The 17,397-nt window shown below is 38.7% G+C and overlaps 1 protein-coding gene across 3 annotated transcripts in view; it reads left to right on the top strand.

Moving 5' to 3' along the window:
• Positions 1-17,397, top strand: part of MTMR8 (myotubularin related protein 8) — a 227,697-nt gene that overhangs the window by 90,420 nt on the left and 119,880 nt on the right. For 2 of the 3 annotated variants that reach the window (XM_065916128.1, XM_065916127.1), the window contains exons 7-8: positions 11,671-11,803; positions 13,123-13,232. The exons of the other annotated variant lie outside the window; for it this stretch is intronic. In XM_065916128.1, coding sequence (XP_065772200.1) covers positions 11,671-11,803; positions 13,123-13,232 — 243 coding nt within the window. The remainder of the gene's footprint in view (positions 1-11,670; positions 11,804-13,122; positions 13,233-17,397) is intronic. 3 annotated transcript variants of the gene reach the window in all.

The following is a 17,397-nucleotide window of genomic DNA, read 5'->3' as shown; positions in this document are numbered from 1 at the left end:
TGCCGAGTAGAGTAATCTTGGTTGTAGATGTTTGCTTTCAGTACTTTAATTATATCCTGCCATTCCCTTCCTGCAGAGTTTGTGCTGAAAGATCAGCTGTTAAATGTAAGGGATTTCCCTTGTATTTTACTTGGTATTTTTCCCTTGCTGCTTTTAGTATTTTTGTGTGTGTGTTTAATCTTTTTTAGTTTTATTAGTATGTGTCTTGGTGTGTTTCTTCTTGGGTTTATCCTGCATAGACTCTTTGAGCCTCTTGGACTTGGTTGACTATTTCCTCAGGAAATTTTCAACTATAATCTCCTCAAAAATTTTTCCATACCTTTTATTTTTCTCTTCTTCTTCTGGGACCTTTATAATTCAATTGTTGGTGTGTTTGACATTGTCCCAGAGTTCTCTGAAACTATCCCCAGTTATTTTCATTCTTTTTACTTTATTCTTCTCTTCAGAAGTTATTTTCACCATTTTATCTTCCAGCTTACTGATTCATTCTTCTGCTTCAGCTGTTCTGCTATTGATTCCTTCTAGACTATTTTTACTTTCAGTAATAGTGTTGTCTCTGTTTTTTTTTTTAATGTTTAATTCTTCTAGGTCTTTGTTAATTGATTCTTGCATTTCCTGAATTCTGTTTTCAAGGTTTTTGATCATCTTTACTATCATTATTCTGAACTCTTTTTCAAGTAGTTTGCCTATTTCCTCTTTACTTATTTGAACTCCTGTGTTTCTAGTTTGTTCCTTCATTTATGCAGTGTTTCTCTGCCTTTTCATTATTTTTTTAAACTTACTGTGTTTGAGGTCTCTTTTTCCCAGGCTTCAAGGTTGAATTCTTTCCTCCTTTTGGTTTCTGCCCCCCTAAGGTTGGTATTGTGGTTTGTGTAAGTTTTACATAGGGTGAAATTTATGCTGAATTTTTGCCTGTTTGTTTTTACTCTCATGGGAAAGACTGAGTGAGGTGGTAATCCTGTCTGTTGATGATTGGGTTTGTATTTTTGTTTTATTTGTTGTTTAGATGAGGCATCCTGCACAGGTGGTTGGGTGATGCCTGGTCTTGTATTCAAGTGGTTTCCTTTGTGGGAGTTCTCACTATTTGACACTCCCTAGGGTTAATTCTCTGGTAGTCTAGGGTCTTGGAGTCAGTGTTCCCACTCCAAAGACTCAGGGCTTGATCTCTGGTCAGGAACAAAGATTCCACAAGTGGTTTGTTATGACAATAAGCGAAATTAAAACATAACCTAAAACAAGAAACCAAAGATGAACCTCAGACAAATGACTGTTAGAAAATCAGGTAAATATGATTGAAGTTATGGAATATACACACATACATATACATCCATAAGCAAAATCAAAACAGTTCAACAAAGTAAAATACAATAGATTGACCTAGCAAACAAAGGAAACCAAAAATTATATCTACCTGATAAGAACAAGGCTAACTGAAGCACAAACTAGAAAACAAAGCTAAAGCAAGGTGCCAAGTGTGGTATAAAGAAATGAAAACAAAAGTAACAAATACATTGAGAGGGAAGGAAAGAAAGAAAAGGGAAGTATAAATATTTAAAGCTAAATAGAGACAGATAAAGAAGATTTATGTAAATTAAAGTTTAACTGCAAGGGGAAGAGAACAGTAGGAAACGCATACAAAGGAATAAGTGTAGAAAAAATAATAATAAGTTTAAAAATTAAAATTAAAAATGGAGAAAAGAAAAAAGATATCAAAAAGGAAGAGGAAAGAGTAAAGAAAAAAAAAAGAAAATTCCACAGAACTGCAAAATCTCAAAATAGAGTCAGAGGTTTATAACAACAATAAAAAGTATGACTGCAAAAAAAAAAAAAAAACACCTTAAAAGCTTAATTAGCTTTAATAGTTTCAATAAAATCAACAACTACAACAGAAGGGGGAAAAAAGGAAATGGAAAAGAAAATCCAAAATTAACAATAGAACAAGTCAAAATATAAGCATAGTAAATGTTTTTCTTTAGTCACTGCTGTCAGGATCGTTTCCCATGCTGGGAATCACAGTCTACCTCACCTTCCGAGGATGCCCTCTGATAATGTGCTGGTCTCTGGACCTGCTGTGGGAACACCTCAGATTCTAATCTGGTCCTTCACCTGTGTGATCTTGCCTCCAGTGTCCACAGCTCTGAGAACTAGTGCATTTTGTTTTGTGGGAGCCCTCAATGTCCTTTTATACATTCCACAGAAAGTTTGCCTAGTTGATCATGGGGATTCAATCTGCAGCTTGGACAGCTGTTGAGAAGGTTTTGGCTCTTCTTCCTCAGCCACACTGCCCCTGGGTTTCTATTGTGGTTTTATTTCCATCTCTGTGTGTGGGTCGTCCATTGAAGTTTGCTCCTGAGACTGTCCTGGAGAACTTGGGTCTGCCCCAGTGAGGACCAGGTACGGAGGTGTTGTAGCTGCTTGGGTCACAGTGATTCTGGCAGCACCAGGTACTCAGGGGAGTTAGCGGCTAGGGCAGCAGGAAATATAGTGCTCTAGAAGGGTAAGGCAAACAGTATTGGCTAATACACTCCAGTATTCTTGCTTGAAGAATCCCCTGACAGAGAAGCCTGACAGGCCACAGCCCACAGGGTTGCAAAGAGTTGGACACAACTGAAGCGACCCTGCATATATGTGGCAGCTCTACCCCAATGAGGGTTGAGTGTGAAGGTGGCACAGCTGTTTAGGTCACCGGGATCCTGGCGGCGCCAAGTGTGCAGGGACACGGAGTGCCTCAGCCGGTGGAGTTATGGCCCTTTCAGGGTCTTTTTTCGAGCCTCTGGTAGCTGGCGATCAGAAGGCCTCTTTGGCTAGTCTTTCTCTGTAGCTCTGCTTGTTCAGGCATTTAGAGGGCTCCCTTGCCTGGGGTCCTTCTCTGTTGTTCGGTGCATCAGCTACATAGAGGGGCCCCCCTGGCTGGGGTCCTACTCTGTAGATCAGCACTTCAGGTACTTAAAGGGGCACCCTGGGTGTGGTCCTGCTCTGTAGTCCAGTGTGTCAGGTGCTTGATGGGTCAGTCTCTCTATTGTTCGGCTGCTGGTGCTCGCTTGTGGGGAGAGAGGTGCTATGGTGATGGCTCCATTCCCTACATGTGACTCAGCAGTATTGCCTTACTTCCATGGCTGCCTCACTTAACTCCACAGGCATTTCCCACTGCAATCTCCTCCTTCATGTCCCCTCGGTCCGTGTCTCTGCAGTCAATAGCAGCCCTCGCCCTAGGATTGCTTCACAATCCCTAAGGTCCAGCTCCCAGTCGCTGCACCTTCTAGGGTACCTATGTCCCTGTTCAGAGTATGTATGGCTACAGCAAGGACTGTCTGATTCTCATTCCATTTAGGCTGCCACAGATTAGCTGTTTCACTCACAGCCTTAAATGTTTCTCCTCCAACTCAGACAATTACCCTGTTGTTCTCCTCCAACTCAGACAGGCCCCTGCTTCAGTCCCCCCACCTGCCAAGGGCAGGTCCAGTCCTAGTAACACTCCTGTTTTTCCCCCTAGTTCCTTCATACTACCGAGTTTTGCTTGGTGCTATATATTCTTTTCCACTGGTCAGGAACTTCTGTCCACTCTCTGCTGGTGTTCTCCATGCATTTTTGTATCTGAAGGTTTATTCCTGATGCATCTGTGGAGGGAGATATACTCCACGTCCACTTACTCCTCCGCCATCTTTCAGGTTCCCTCTTCTTAAAGTCTTTTCTTTTCACACACAGCCACAGAACAAAATAATTTTGCTTATAATTTGATATGTGGAATGTGGCTGACTAGGTGGTTTCATTGCTAACTAGTGATTGCTAAGTCAGTGATTTAGATTGAAGCCTAAGCCAGGAGTTGTGACTGCAGAATTAGGCATGTGCTTGAAACCACACTGTGGCTTTAGGCAGATGTTTGTCCATTTTTGCGATCTCTCTGACTGGGCTCAGGAGAGAAAATAATTTCTGTTTTTGTTCATGTACCATCCTTGGAGTACAAAATGAAGCAGGGGATGGGTAACTGAATTCTGCAAAGAGAATGGACTGGTCATAGCAAACACCCCTTTCCAACAATGGAAGAGATGACTTTACACATGAACATAACCAAATGGTCAATACTGAAATCAAATTGATTACATTCTTTGTAGCTGAAGATGGAGAAGCTGTGTACAGTTAGCAAAAACAAGTACTGGAGCTGACTGTGGCTTAGATCATCAGCTTCTCATAGCAAAATTCAGACTTAAATTAATGAAAGCATGGGAAACCACTCGACCCGCCAAGCATGGCTTAAATCACGTCCCCTATGAATATGCAGTGAAGGTGATGAATAGATTCAAGGGATTAGATCTAGTAAACAGTGTACCTGAAGAACTGGACAGAGGTCTGTAATACTGTACAGGAGGCAGTGATCAAAACTTTCCCAAAGAAAAAGAAAAGCAAGAAAGCAAAGTGGTTATCTGAGGAGGCTTTATGAATAGCTGAAGAAAGAGGAGAAGTGAAAAGCAAAGGAGAAAAGGAAAGGTACATCCAACTAAATGCAGAGTTCCAAAGATTAACAAAGAGAAACAAGAAGGTGTTCTTCAATGCACAACAGTAGAGGAAAACTACAGAAGGGGAAAGACTAGAGATCTCTTTAGGAGAACTGGAAATGTCAGTGGAACACTTTGCCCCAAAGATGGCCACAATAAAGGACAGAATGTGTAGAGACCTATAGTAGAAGCAGAAGAGATCAAGAACACTTTCTCCCCTTCTATTTGAAGTAGTGGGGCTGGATGCCATGATATTAGTTTTTTTAAATATCTAGTTTTAAAGTGATTCTTTCACTCTCCTCCTTTACCCTCATCACAAGGCTCTTTAGTTTCTCTTTTCTTTCTGCCGTTAGAGTGATGTCATCCACATATCTGAGGTTGTTGATGTTTCCCCCACCTATCTTGATTCCAGCTTGTAACTCATCTAGCCTGGCATTTCTCATGATGTGCTCAGCAATATATGTTAAACTAACAGGGTGACAGCAGACAGCCCTGTTGAACTCCCATTTCAGTCTTGAACCAATCAGTTGTTCCATACAGGGTTCTAACTGTTGCTTCTTGACCCGCATACAGGTTTCTCGGGAGACAGGTAAGATGGTCTTGTATTCTTTAAGAATACAACATGGTCTGGTATACTTAAAGACAGGTAAGGTGGTCTGGTATACTTTAAGAGCTTTCCACAGTTTGTTAGGATCCACACAGTCAAAGGCTTTAGAATGGTCAATGAAACAGAAGTAGATGTTTCTCTGGAATTCTCTTGCCTTCTCTATGATCCAGTGAATGTTGGCAGTTTGATCTCTGGTTCCTCTTCCTTTTCTAAACCCAACTTGGACAGCTAGAAGTTCTTGATTCTCATAATGCTGAAGCCTAGCATACATGATTTTAAGCATGACTTTATTAGAATGGGAGATGAGTGCAATTGTCTGATGGTTTGAACATTCTTTAGTACTACCTTTCTTGGGAATTAGGATGAGGATTGACCTTTTCCAGTCCTGTGGCCACTACTAGTCTTCCAGATCTGCTAACATAATGAGTGCAACACCTTTATGGCGTTATTCTTTAGGGTGAATAGCTCTATTGGAATTCCATCACATCCACTAGCTTTATTAACAGCAGTGCTTCCTGAGGCCCATTTGACTTCATGTGAACTCCAGAATGTCTGTCTCTGGGTGACTGACCACAAAATCATAGAAATCCGGTTAATTAAGATCTTTTTGGTACAGTTCTTCTGTGTATTCTTTCCATCTCTTCTTGATCACTTCAGCATCTACTAGTTCTCTACCGTTTCTGTCCTTTTTTGTGCCCATCTTTGGGCAAAATATTCCCTTGATATTTCATGAAGGAATCTCTAGTCTTTCCTCTTCTGTTATTTTCCTCTATTTTTATGCATTGTTCATTGAAAAAGGTCTTCTTGTCTCTCCTTGCTATTCTTTGGAACTCTGTGTTTAGTTGGATGTGCCTTTCCCTTTCTCCCTTGTTTTTCACTTCTCTTCTTTCTTTGTAAAGCCTTCTCAAATAACCACTTTGCTTTCTTGGTTTTCTTTTTCTTTGGGATAGTTTTATTCACTGCCTCCTGTACAGTATTACAGACCTCTGTCCATAGTACTTCAGACACACTATTTACTAGATCTAATCCCTTGAATCTATTCTTCACCTCCACTCCATATTCATGGGGAATGTGATTAAAGTCATACCTGGCTGGCCTATTGTTCTTCCCCTCTTTCTTTAATTTAGGCCTGATTTTTGCTGTGATATAAGCTGATGATCTAAGCCACAGTCAACTCCAGTACTTGTTTTTGCTGACTGTGTACAGCTTTTCCATCTTCAGCTACAAAGGATATAATCAATTTGATTTCAGTATTGACCATTTGGTTATGTCCATGTGTAAAGTCGTCTCTTGTGTTGTCGAAAGAGGGTGTTTGCTATGACCAGTGCAGTCTCTTTTCATAATTCAGTTAGTCTTGCCATGCTTCATTTTGTTATCCAAGGCCAAACTTGCCTGTTACTCCAGGCATCTCTTGACTTCCTACTTTTGGATTCCAATCCCCAGTGATGAATAGAATATCTTTTTTTTTTTTTTTTTTTTTTTTTTTTTTTGGTGTTAGTTGTAGGAGTTCTTCTAGGTCTTCATAGAACTGTTCAACTTAAGCTTCTTCAGCATCGGTGGTAAGGGCATAGACTTGAATTACTGTGATGTTGAAAGACTTGTCTTGGAAACAAACTGAGACCATTCTGTCATTTTTGAGGTTGCCCCCAAGTACTGCATTTCAGATTCTTTTGTTGATTTTGAGGGCTACTCCATTTCTTCTATGGGATTCTTGATCATAGTAATAGATACAATGTTCATCTGAGTTAAATTTGCCCATTCCTGTCCATGTTAGTTCACTGATTCCTAAGATGTCAATGGCCATTACTTCATGGCAGGTAGAAGGGGAAAAGGTGGAAGCAGTGACAAGTTTCCTTTTCTTGGGTTCTAAAATCCCTGTGGATTTTCACTGCAGCCATGGAATCAGAAGACGATTGCTTCTTGGCAGGAAAGTGATGACAAACCTAGACAGTGTGTTAAAAAGCAGAGACATCACTCTGTCAACAAACGTCCGTATAGTCAAGGCTATGATCTTCCTAGTGGTCAGGTACAGTTGTGAGAGCTAGACCCTAAAGAAGGCAGAGTGCTAAAGAATTGATGCCTCCAAACTCTGGTGCTGAAGACTCCTGAGAGTCTCTTGGCCAGCAAGGTGATCAAACCAGTCAATCTTGACAGAAATCAACCCTGAATACTCATTGGAAGGACTGATGCTGAAGCTTAAGCTCCAGTGTTTTGATCACCTGATGCAAGCAGTCGACTCACTGGAAAAGTTCCTGATGCTGGGAAGGATTGAAGGCAGAAGGATAAGAGGGTATCAGAGGATGAGATGGCTGGATGGCATCACCGATGCAATGGACATGAACTTTGGCAAACTCTGGGAGATAGTGAGGAATAGGGAGGCCTGGCATAGTAAAGAGTGGGACACAACTTGGCAACTGAACAACAACAACGATCCTTCAATTTCTCAGAAGTTTGGTGTCTTGCTTCAACTAAAACTTCATTTGACATTCAGGGATTAGAAAGAGTTTAATAAAATCTGTGTCTTTCACCATTATTAATCTTAAAATGGTAAAGAGAAGTACCAAGCTTTTGAAAAACTAAAGAATTGGTGCCCTTTGTCCAAATGAAAGATCGAAAAGTCACTCTTTTTTTTTAAGTGTATTTTATTTATTTATTTTGTTGTACCAAGTCTTAGTTGCGGCATGTGGGACCTTCGACCTTTGCTGATACATGTGGAATCCTTAGTGTGTGTGTGTGTGTGTGTGTGTGTGTGTGTGTGTGTGTGTGTGTGTGTGTGTGTGTGTGTGTGTGTGTGTGCGCGCGTGCGCTCAGTCATGTCCAACTCTTTCTGACCCCCTGGACTGTAGCCTGTCAGGCTCCTCAGTCCATAGGATTTTCCAGGCAAGAATACTGGAGTGGGTTGCCATTTCCTTCTCCAGGAATCTTTAGTTGTGGCATGCATATTATTAGTTGTGTCATGTGGAATCTAGTTTCTTGATCTGGGATTGAATCTGGGCCCCCTGCTTTGGGAGCATGGAGTCTTAACCACTGGAACACCAGGGGAGTTCCTCAAAAGTCCTTTTTAATAGGTCCATTTTTCCTCTCTCAAAGGACATACAGATATCTAGCAACACTCCTCTTCTGGATGGCTAGATCTATACTTTTATTAGAAACAGCATTGTGGTGACAAAGTTCCATCCTTGTGAGTTGATCGAATCTGGGTTCAGACCTTGCCTTCAGCTTTTATCCATATGATTCTGGTTGAAAGTGGTTCACCTCTCTGAACTCATCTTCTTATGGGGATAATAAAAGTACCTATCTTTAGTGGCTTTTGTTGAGGATTAAATGAGATAATATATGTGAAGAATCTAGCACAGTATCTAGTATACACATACTAGGGGTTCAGCAAATATTATATATTCTTTCCTGCTTGAACATTAGGCTGCTAATATGTAGCAGTTTCTCAGATACGCCAGACCTATTTCCAGAGAGTGTATAGTGGTATCATGTAGTTAGCTATCTGTAGTGACTGGCCTTTTTGCTGCTGCCCAAACTGGGGTAGGGACTACTATAATTATTGTTTAATTTGTGAATGCATCCATCAATCTTAATAAACTTTCTTGTTACTAGGTAGTTGTTGTTGCTTGCACCTCCTGAGGTGTCCCTTTGATGTTTGTCATTAATTTAATGAAAGCTCAGTGACATTGTGTGATAAGAAATCAGAATTACCATCATTTTTCCATTTAACGAATATCCTGCATTCTAAGTAGAATATGTTAACTTGTAGAATTTTTTCCTGCGTGTGTTAATGTGAATAGTTTGTGTTTTTGAGGTTTCAACGGCATTCTTAAATTTTTATTACTACAGAAACTACACCCTATCCATATACATGCTCCTCCTACCTCCTGAATGCACAGTAATGGGAGATTAGAAAATAGACAACATTAGTAAGATGGTCATCATCATAGAAGGTATTTTGGCTGCTTTCTAGTTTTTCAATTAATGTTTCCTCTCTGTGAGTTTCATTTACTCACTACCCCACCCAACATTCTTCATATGACCTACAAGTATTCTAACAGCTGAATATAGTGTTAAAATGGCCCTTGGTAGCTCCATTTCAATTTTATCAATGAGTGAAAGTCATGTATCTCCTGAAGTCATGTTTTAGACATTTTTCTACAGTAGTTCTTTTTTTTTTTTCCATCTAGTAATGGACAATTAGAAGTTTATTTTTATTTATTTATTTATTTTTTAAATATCATTTTATTAGTTGGAGGCCAATCACTTCTATAGTAGTTCTTTATAATTAATTGGCCCTGAAGTTCTTAGACTTCTTTCAAGAGCTTCTCAGTTATAAATACTTTTTGAACTTCTCAGTTATAAAGATTTTTTTCTCAGTATAAAGCCCTTTCAGGTGAGAAAACATTCAATGCCATTGAAACCTCAAAAACACAAACTATTCACATTAACACATGCAGGAAAAAAAAATCTACAAGTTAACATATTCTACTTAGAATGTTGTTTGTGATAGGAAACTCAAAATTATTATTTTAGTTCTTCAGATCAGACATCCTCATAGCTGCCATATCCTTCAATCAATCTCTTAGACTGGGTTTTAATAATAAAATAAAAATTCTAAATAAAATAAATAAAATTTAAAAACTAAAAATAGATAAAATAAATTTAAAAACAATACTTGATGGGCATTTTTCATGTTCCTTTACCTGTTGGGTATTTCTCTGCCTTTTCATCTTGTTTAGATTGCTGTGTCTGGAGTGGGCTTTCTGTATTCTGGTGGTCTGTGGATCCTCTTTATTGTGGAGGTTTCACCCAGTGGGTGGGGTAGGATGATTGGCCTGTCAAGGTTTTCTGGTTAGGGAAGCTTGTGTCGGTGCTCTAGTGCGTAGAACTGGATTTCTTCTCTCTGGAGTGCAATGAAGTGTCCAGTAGTGAGTTTTGAGATGGGTCTATGTGTTAGGTGTGACTTTGGGCAGCCTGTATGTTGACGCTCAGGGCTATGTTCCTGCGTTGCTGGAGAATTTGCGTGGTATGTCTTGCTCTGGAACTTATTGGTTCTTGGGTGGTGGTTGGTTTCAGTGTAAGTATGGAGGCTTCTGGATGGTGTCTTATTACTTAATGTTCCCTGTAGTCAGGAGTTTTCTGGTGTTCTCAGGTTTTGGGCTTAATCTCCTACCTCTGGATTTCAGTCTTATTCTTCCAGTAGTCTCAAGACTTCTCCAACTATACAGCACTGATAATAAAACTTCTAGGTTAATGGTGAAAAGATTCTCCACTGTGAGGGACACCCAGAGAGGTTCACAGAGTTACATGAAGAAGAGGAGAGGGAAGAGGGAGATAGAGATGAGCAGGAGGAGAAAAAGGGGGACTCAAGAGGAGAGAGACAGATCTACGCAGTTCTCTGTTCCCAAAGTGTTCTCCATAGCCCAGACACCCACAGAGATTCACAGAATTGGATTGGGAAGATAAGGGGATGGGAAGAAATAGAGGTGATCTGAGGGAGAAAATAGAGAATCAAAAGTGGGAGAGAGTAAGCAACACACTCCTGAGTAAAAATGGGTTCTGAATATTGGATTCTTAAATGTCCAAAATTGATATCAAATCCTGAAAAACAAAGATTAAAAATCTAGAGTAGAGGTTAGACTCTTAAAAATACAATATTAAAAACAAAAACACACAAAAAATTTAGAAATATGTATGAAGTTTGATTTAAAAATAAGGCCTCTTCTTTTTTTTTTTCCCCAAGGTTATAGTGAAATGAAAATGAAAATTAGGGAGTAATAGAGGACTTTAAAAGAAAATAAGAGAAAAAAAGAAAAAAAAATTTCTAATTAAAAAAATCATAAAAATATATGAAAATGAAAGTTAAGGAGTAATGGAGGAGTAATAGGGAATTTTAAAGGAAAATAAAAGAGAAAAAATTTAAAAAAAAAACAAAAAAGAAAAGAAAAAACAAATTAAGGAAAAATATATCTAGGAATTTCTCTGGAGCTGTTGAGGTCAGTGTGGGTTCGGCTCAGTTTGAGATAGCTCCTCGTTCCAGCTTACACTTCTCGATATCTATAGGCCCCTTCCGGTGTAGTCGGTGTTAACTACAGGGATTTTAATCTGTTGCACCAGTCACTTCTGAAGCAGTTCCCTTTGTTTATTTGGCTTCTGTTTGCAGGTCTCTTCAGTGTCTGATTTCCGCCCTGACACAGTGGGCAGAGGTGGTCTCTTGTTTAGGTTCGCTTGTTCAGTTGTGCTGTGGGGAGGGAGGGGCACTGCAGACAAATATCACTGACGTGTGTGGGGAGCACTCACAGTGTTAAAATAAATTTAAAAAAAATAAAATAAGAAATAAAAATACTAAATAAAGTAAAAATACTAAAAGTACCTTATCTTTCCCTGTACTATTCTGTTACTTAAAATACCTTATCTAAATGCCAATGAAATTCTCTTCATTCCAGAATATGCTGTATCTGATATGACTTATTTTTAAATGGATAAGATTTAAAACTGTTTAGAATGAAGCACTGAGATTGACAAACCATGTTCTTTCATCATCTGCTCTATCTGTTCTCAATATTGCAGTTAAATGCCTTGGCTAACCGAGCAGCTGGGAAGGGGTATGAAAATGAAGACAACTATGCCAATATTCGCTTCAGGTTCATGAGCATTGAGAACATCCATGTCATGCGGAGCAGCTTGCAGAAACTCTTGGAAGGTACAGGGATTTCACCTGGGCTAGGCCAGAGTCTAAACAGATTGCATAATTATGTAACTGAAAAGTATGTCTGATTTTGGGGTGAAATATAAAAGCAACAAGGAGAGCAGAATCAATAGGTGATAAGATTTTTGACTATATTACGTATCCAGTTTGCATAGATAGTATTGAATTATAGCAGTGTTGGTCTGACAAAGGAACTACAATATTTAGTTTCATAACTCTGTGGAGTCCATCTGGGTTTAGTTGCTATGGAAATAATGTATCTGTATAAAATTATAGAGACTGCTATGTAGAGGTGGGTAGATCAACACAAATAGAAGTGAATTTGGGATTTATTTCATGTTCCTCATTTAATCTGCTGTAAAGAGTCAGTCCAGTTTCATCACTGTGCTGATAAAGGGGGTGAATTTAGACTTCAAAGGAATAAAGCTGCTATCAAGCAATTGGTCATCTGTCATAGCTGCAAAATAATTGGGATCAGAATGGGGTCTAGGTGAGATCAGGGCCTCACAGGACTCTTGAGTCTAGAACATTTCTCCCAAAGCCACTATCCAGGAATCCATTATGTGATATGTCATCTCAGGCACACATTAGGGAAAACCTGCCCTCCTTAAGTGAAGTCCCTGTTCTTCCTTTCCTCAATTTTTACTTATACTATCTTCCAGGACCTCTCCTTCTCATGACCCTTATCAGATCCTGTCTCCTCAGTCTGCAGCCCTTTTAGGGTATTAGGATTCCTCTTCCTTAGGTCTCTTCCTCCTTTCTTTTTTGTCCCAGAATATTGTATAGTAGAAGAGAACCTTTTGCAGATTTTTTTTGAGGCAAAAGATTGCCCTCTGTTGGATAACCAGTGCAAAATGCATGAAAATTAAAATAAATTTTTTTCAACTGTTGAGACAGCACAGAACTGCAAGGGAGTAGGTGGTGATGTGGAAGTAGAGACAGATGTTAAGGGCTACAGAGTTAGGATGAGTAGGAGGAGTTAGAATGGGGATCAAATGTGTTTTCTAATAGCAGGAGATATGAGTATTTTTCTGTGGATACTAACTCAGTCTTCTGTCTCTCTTCTTTAGAGATTTCTGTGGTGTTGGGGGTGGATTCTATGGACTTGAGAAAGCAGAAAACCAAACTAGGAGATATGGTAGACTCTAGTCCTAGTACTGTCCCTGATTCACTGTGTGATTTCCAACTAATTATTTAACCTTTCTGTGCCTCGGCTTCCTCATTTACGAAATGGGGGTCCATTTTGTCCCCTTTCTTGTTGAATAAACTGAGGTAATTGTGAATTTCAATCTCTGCTTCCTTTTCTACCTTAGTTTGTGAATTGAAAACTCCAACAATGAGTGAATTTCTTAGCGGCCTGGAGAGCTCAGGGTGGTTGAGACACATTAAAGCTATTATGGATGCTGGAATTTTCATTGCAAAGGTAATAATCAGGACTTTAAAGAACTTGCACTGACATAATTATGGGATCTCTTAAAGTAGCAGTTTATCATGGAAAGAATATAAGAAAAAGACACCTGGTTTTTAGATTAAGATCTGCCACTAATTTACTGTGTGCCCTTGGCAAGTCTCTTTCCTTCTCTAAATATCATCCTCTGTAAAGCAAGGTGGTTAGACTAGAATATAATGACATAACTTTTTTGGGGGGTGGATACTGAACTCTTTGACAATATGATTGACCCTCTCCCCTGGAAAAATGTACATATGGCTATGCATACAGAAAACAGACCTAAATTTCACAGAGTATACAGACCTCAGATCTCTGGTTAAAAAACTCTTAAATAATATCTCATGGTCCTTCCAACTCAAATACTCTGATGTATCTTTCTGTTGATTCTAAGGTACCAAGTGAAAGTAAGACTGGGTATAGAATAAATGCAGTTTGGTTCTAAGGGTTTTCAGAGCTCTGAGTATAAAGCTGAGCTTTCTGATGTCTTTGTATAGGTCTACCTCTGAATACAGTCTAAGTAGACTTCATCACTCATTTATGCTGAGTCACTTACTTTCTGATCTTCAGAACCTTGGCTTCTGTATCATTTATTAGGTGATGTTGAAAAAAAAAAGAAGAAATTTGGAGTGTACATTTTCTCATTTTGAAATTTTGTTTATGTATTTCTACACAAGAACTTCCTCTCTTCACCCCACCAATTATTTGGTAAAAGTGAAGAAAAGGAGAGAATCACTTTTACCACTCTTCTGCCATTTTCTCAATTGAAGATGAGATTTATAGCCTCTGCCTTAAAAGGTTTTTAAGAGTGTGTGTATTTAACTATCTTAAATATCTAGCCCTAATGTTTTTCAATTTCCTAGTCCTATTGCCTACATTTTTCATTATAATATATTATTAGTGCTTACTGTGTGACTCCCCTAGGTCATTTCAAACCCATTATTCTAGCCATTCTTTATACTGTTCCTTTTTTGCATGTCCTATACCGTACATTTGTATTTCCTTTCTGAAACTGACTTCATGAGACCAAAGAGAGTGAGAATGGAGAAGAGGAATAGATTTGATAGGTAGTACAACCTCATAAACATTTGTGAATTAAAATGAATGGATGAAAAAAAAATAGGCTCACATTTGTACAATTATCCTGTGCTTCCCATCTCCATAAACACCTATATATCCCCAGCTTGAAAAAGTCAGCCTTGAATTTTCTCTGTTCCCCTCCATCTGGTAATTGCCTCATCCTGTCAGCTATCCTCAAGTGTTTCTCAAATCTATCCTTTCTTTCCAGCCTCTGCCTTAAGTACTATATCTTTCTGACTGGTTTACTTGTCTCTAGTAATTGCTCCCCAGTTTGGCCACCAAATTGATTCTAAAGTCATCTTTCTTGAGCAAATATGACAATGTCACTTTAAACTCAAAATCCTCCAATGACTCCCCATTGCCCACAAGACCCTGGCAATCATGAAATCTTGTTGTTCTCAAAAACACTATAGTGTTCCTCCCTCTCTCTTTGTCTCTCATTATTTATTTTTCTCATTATAAAAGTTATACATGTACATTGTAGAAGAAGTAAACAGTTCAGAAGTATATAACATAAAATGTGTATATTCCCTGTAGTTTGCCCCCACAATATATACATCGCTGTTAATAGTTTAATGTTTGCCTCTAGATCAGCACTATTTGAACTTCCTGTGTTGATGGCTTCCCTTGTGGCTTAGAAGATAGAGAATCTGCCTGCATTACAGGAGACCTGGGTTTGATCCCTGGGTTGAGAAGATCCCCTGGAGCAGGAAATGGCAACCCACTCCAGTATTCTTGCCTGGAAAATTCCATGGACAGAGGAGCCTAGAGTCATAGAGTCAGACATGACTGAGTGAGAGGGTGCTGCCCGATTCATGTGATGTTGGAAATGTTCTGGATCTGTACTAATACAATAGCCACTAGCCACATGTGGCAGTTGTATACTTGAAATGTGACTAGTGAGAGTAAGGAATTTAAAACTTTATTCAATTTTGATCAGTTTAAATTTAAATAGCCCCTTGTGGCTAGTGACTACCATATGGCACAGTACAGGTCTAGATTTTCAGCATATATAATTGTATATAGGGCTTCCCTGATATCTCACTTGGTGAAGAATTATAACTATATATATATATATATATTACTATTATTACTACTTTGTAAAAGTAAGATTTGCAACTAACTTTTTATACTTAATATATGAATAATATTTTCTAGGTCAGTTCAATCAGTACTATCTCATTTTTTTCAGTGACTATATGATATTCTATTAAGTGAATATTTGAATTTCATTTATTAGGTGATGTTAAAAAAAGAAGAAATTTGGAGTGTACATTTTCTCATTTTGAAATGTTGTTTATACATTCCTACATGAGAACATGCTCTCTTCACCCCACCCCTATTATTTGGTAGAAGTGAAGAAAGGAGAGAATCACTTTTCACCTCTCTTCTGCCATTTTCTCAGTTGGAGATGAGATTTATAGCCTCTGGCTTAAAATATTGGTCCCTGTTAACGGACAATTCAGTTATTCACATGTTTTACAAATGCAGACATTGTTGTATCAAATAGCCTTGAACATATTTCTTTATATGTGTCGGCATTCTTAAAAGTGGATTTTCAGTTGAAGGGTATGAGTATTTCAGACTTTACTAGATGTGGCCAAATTGCCCTTCAACTAGGTTACACCAGTTTCCATTCCCACCAACAATGCCTCTTTGTCTACATAGCCAGCAATGGTTATCATCAGTCTTTTTAATCTTTGCTAATTTGATAGGTGATGCATTTTATATTTTGTTTTGATTTGCATTTCTTTAATCATTGGTGAAATTAAACATCTTTTTCCTGTCTACCAGTGACTTTTCACTCCATGTCAAGCCCTAAGGAAAGAGTGTAGCTGCTATTAGGCCTCTGATACTACCTGAGGTGTTTGGTTAACTGGGAAGTTTAAAAGGTTGAGAACTTTTTTCCAGATTCCTGTAATTCTTATCTTGCAACCTAACTATTTTTCTAGGAATATCATTTTTTTGTACAGTCTATTACAGAGGTTACTCATTTTCCCACACCCCTGAACCTCATAGTCCATGGCAGGTTCAATATTCCCCTTGCTTTTTTACAAAACTTGTTCCTCCTTTTAGGTCTGATGCAATTAGCTATTCTGCTCTATATCTCTCCTAGTAGCTCTCTTTTCTCCTTTAAGTACTTTCGAAACCATTTTATGTAGGTGACTTCCTCTCCATCCTGATTCTTCCTCTCAATCCCGGGAGATTTGAATGTCCATGTACAAACCTATAAAACACTCAGCACTGATATAGTTCTTTGAACTTTTATACCCCAGTTCTCATACTTTTACTCCAGCTAACCTGGTTTTTCTGTCCCATGAAGACCTCTGCACTTTTAACTCCATTTTTTCCCACCTTTTCCTACTTTCTTCCCTATGAGGCCAAGACCTAGTGGTGTAGCACCTCATCAATTCCACCTTGCCTCTTTATCCTTCCATTCTACCTACCCTGCTAATCTCATTCATTCTCTGCTTTCTCTGCTTTTATATCCTGACTACTAAACAATGCTACAAAGGAATAAATCCCATAGCCATGTTAATTTGTATTAAGTTTATGGTGCATAATATTGGTTGGATCCCAGCCCTGTTCCACCAAGCAGATATTTCTAATATGTATTTTACTTTCAAGCTGGCTATAACACTGTTACTTTCCTTTCTATAAGCACATATTCAGACTTGTCTCCATCTTTATGGAAAAATAAAGGTAGTCTCTCATCTTCCCACACAACTACTTTTTGCTCCTTCCTTGCTATCTTAGAGGAAATGGTGCCTCATACCTATATTCTTAATTCCATCCCCTTCTTCTTCAAGGAAACTTTTACCCCTATATTTTCGTTTTCCCACCTCTCTTACATTTTTAACCTTTTCCTTCACTGGCTTCATCCCTCAGAAATATGCTCAACACTTTTTTGCGGGGGGAGGCTACACTGGGTCTTTGATGCTGTGAGAACTTTCTCTAGTTGCAGTGAAATGGGACTACTCTCTAGTTGCAGTGCATGGGCTTCTCATTGTGGTGACTTCTCTTGTGCAGAACAGGTTCTAGGGCTTCAGTAGTTGTGAAA

The sequence above is a fragment of the Muntiacus reevesi genome, chromosome X (assembly GCF_963930625.1).
Source record: "Muntiacus reevesi chromosome X, mMunRee1.1, whole genome shotgun sequence".
Classification (NCBI taxonomy): domain Eukaryota; kingdom Metazoa; phylum Chordata; class Mammalia; order Artiodactyla; family Cervidae; genus Muntiacus; species Muntiacus reevesi.
Note: the sequence above shows the minus strand (reverse complement) of the source record. Positions and strands in the feature narration are given on the sequence as shown.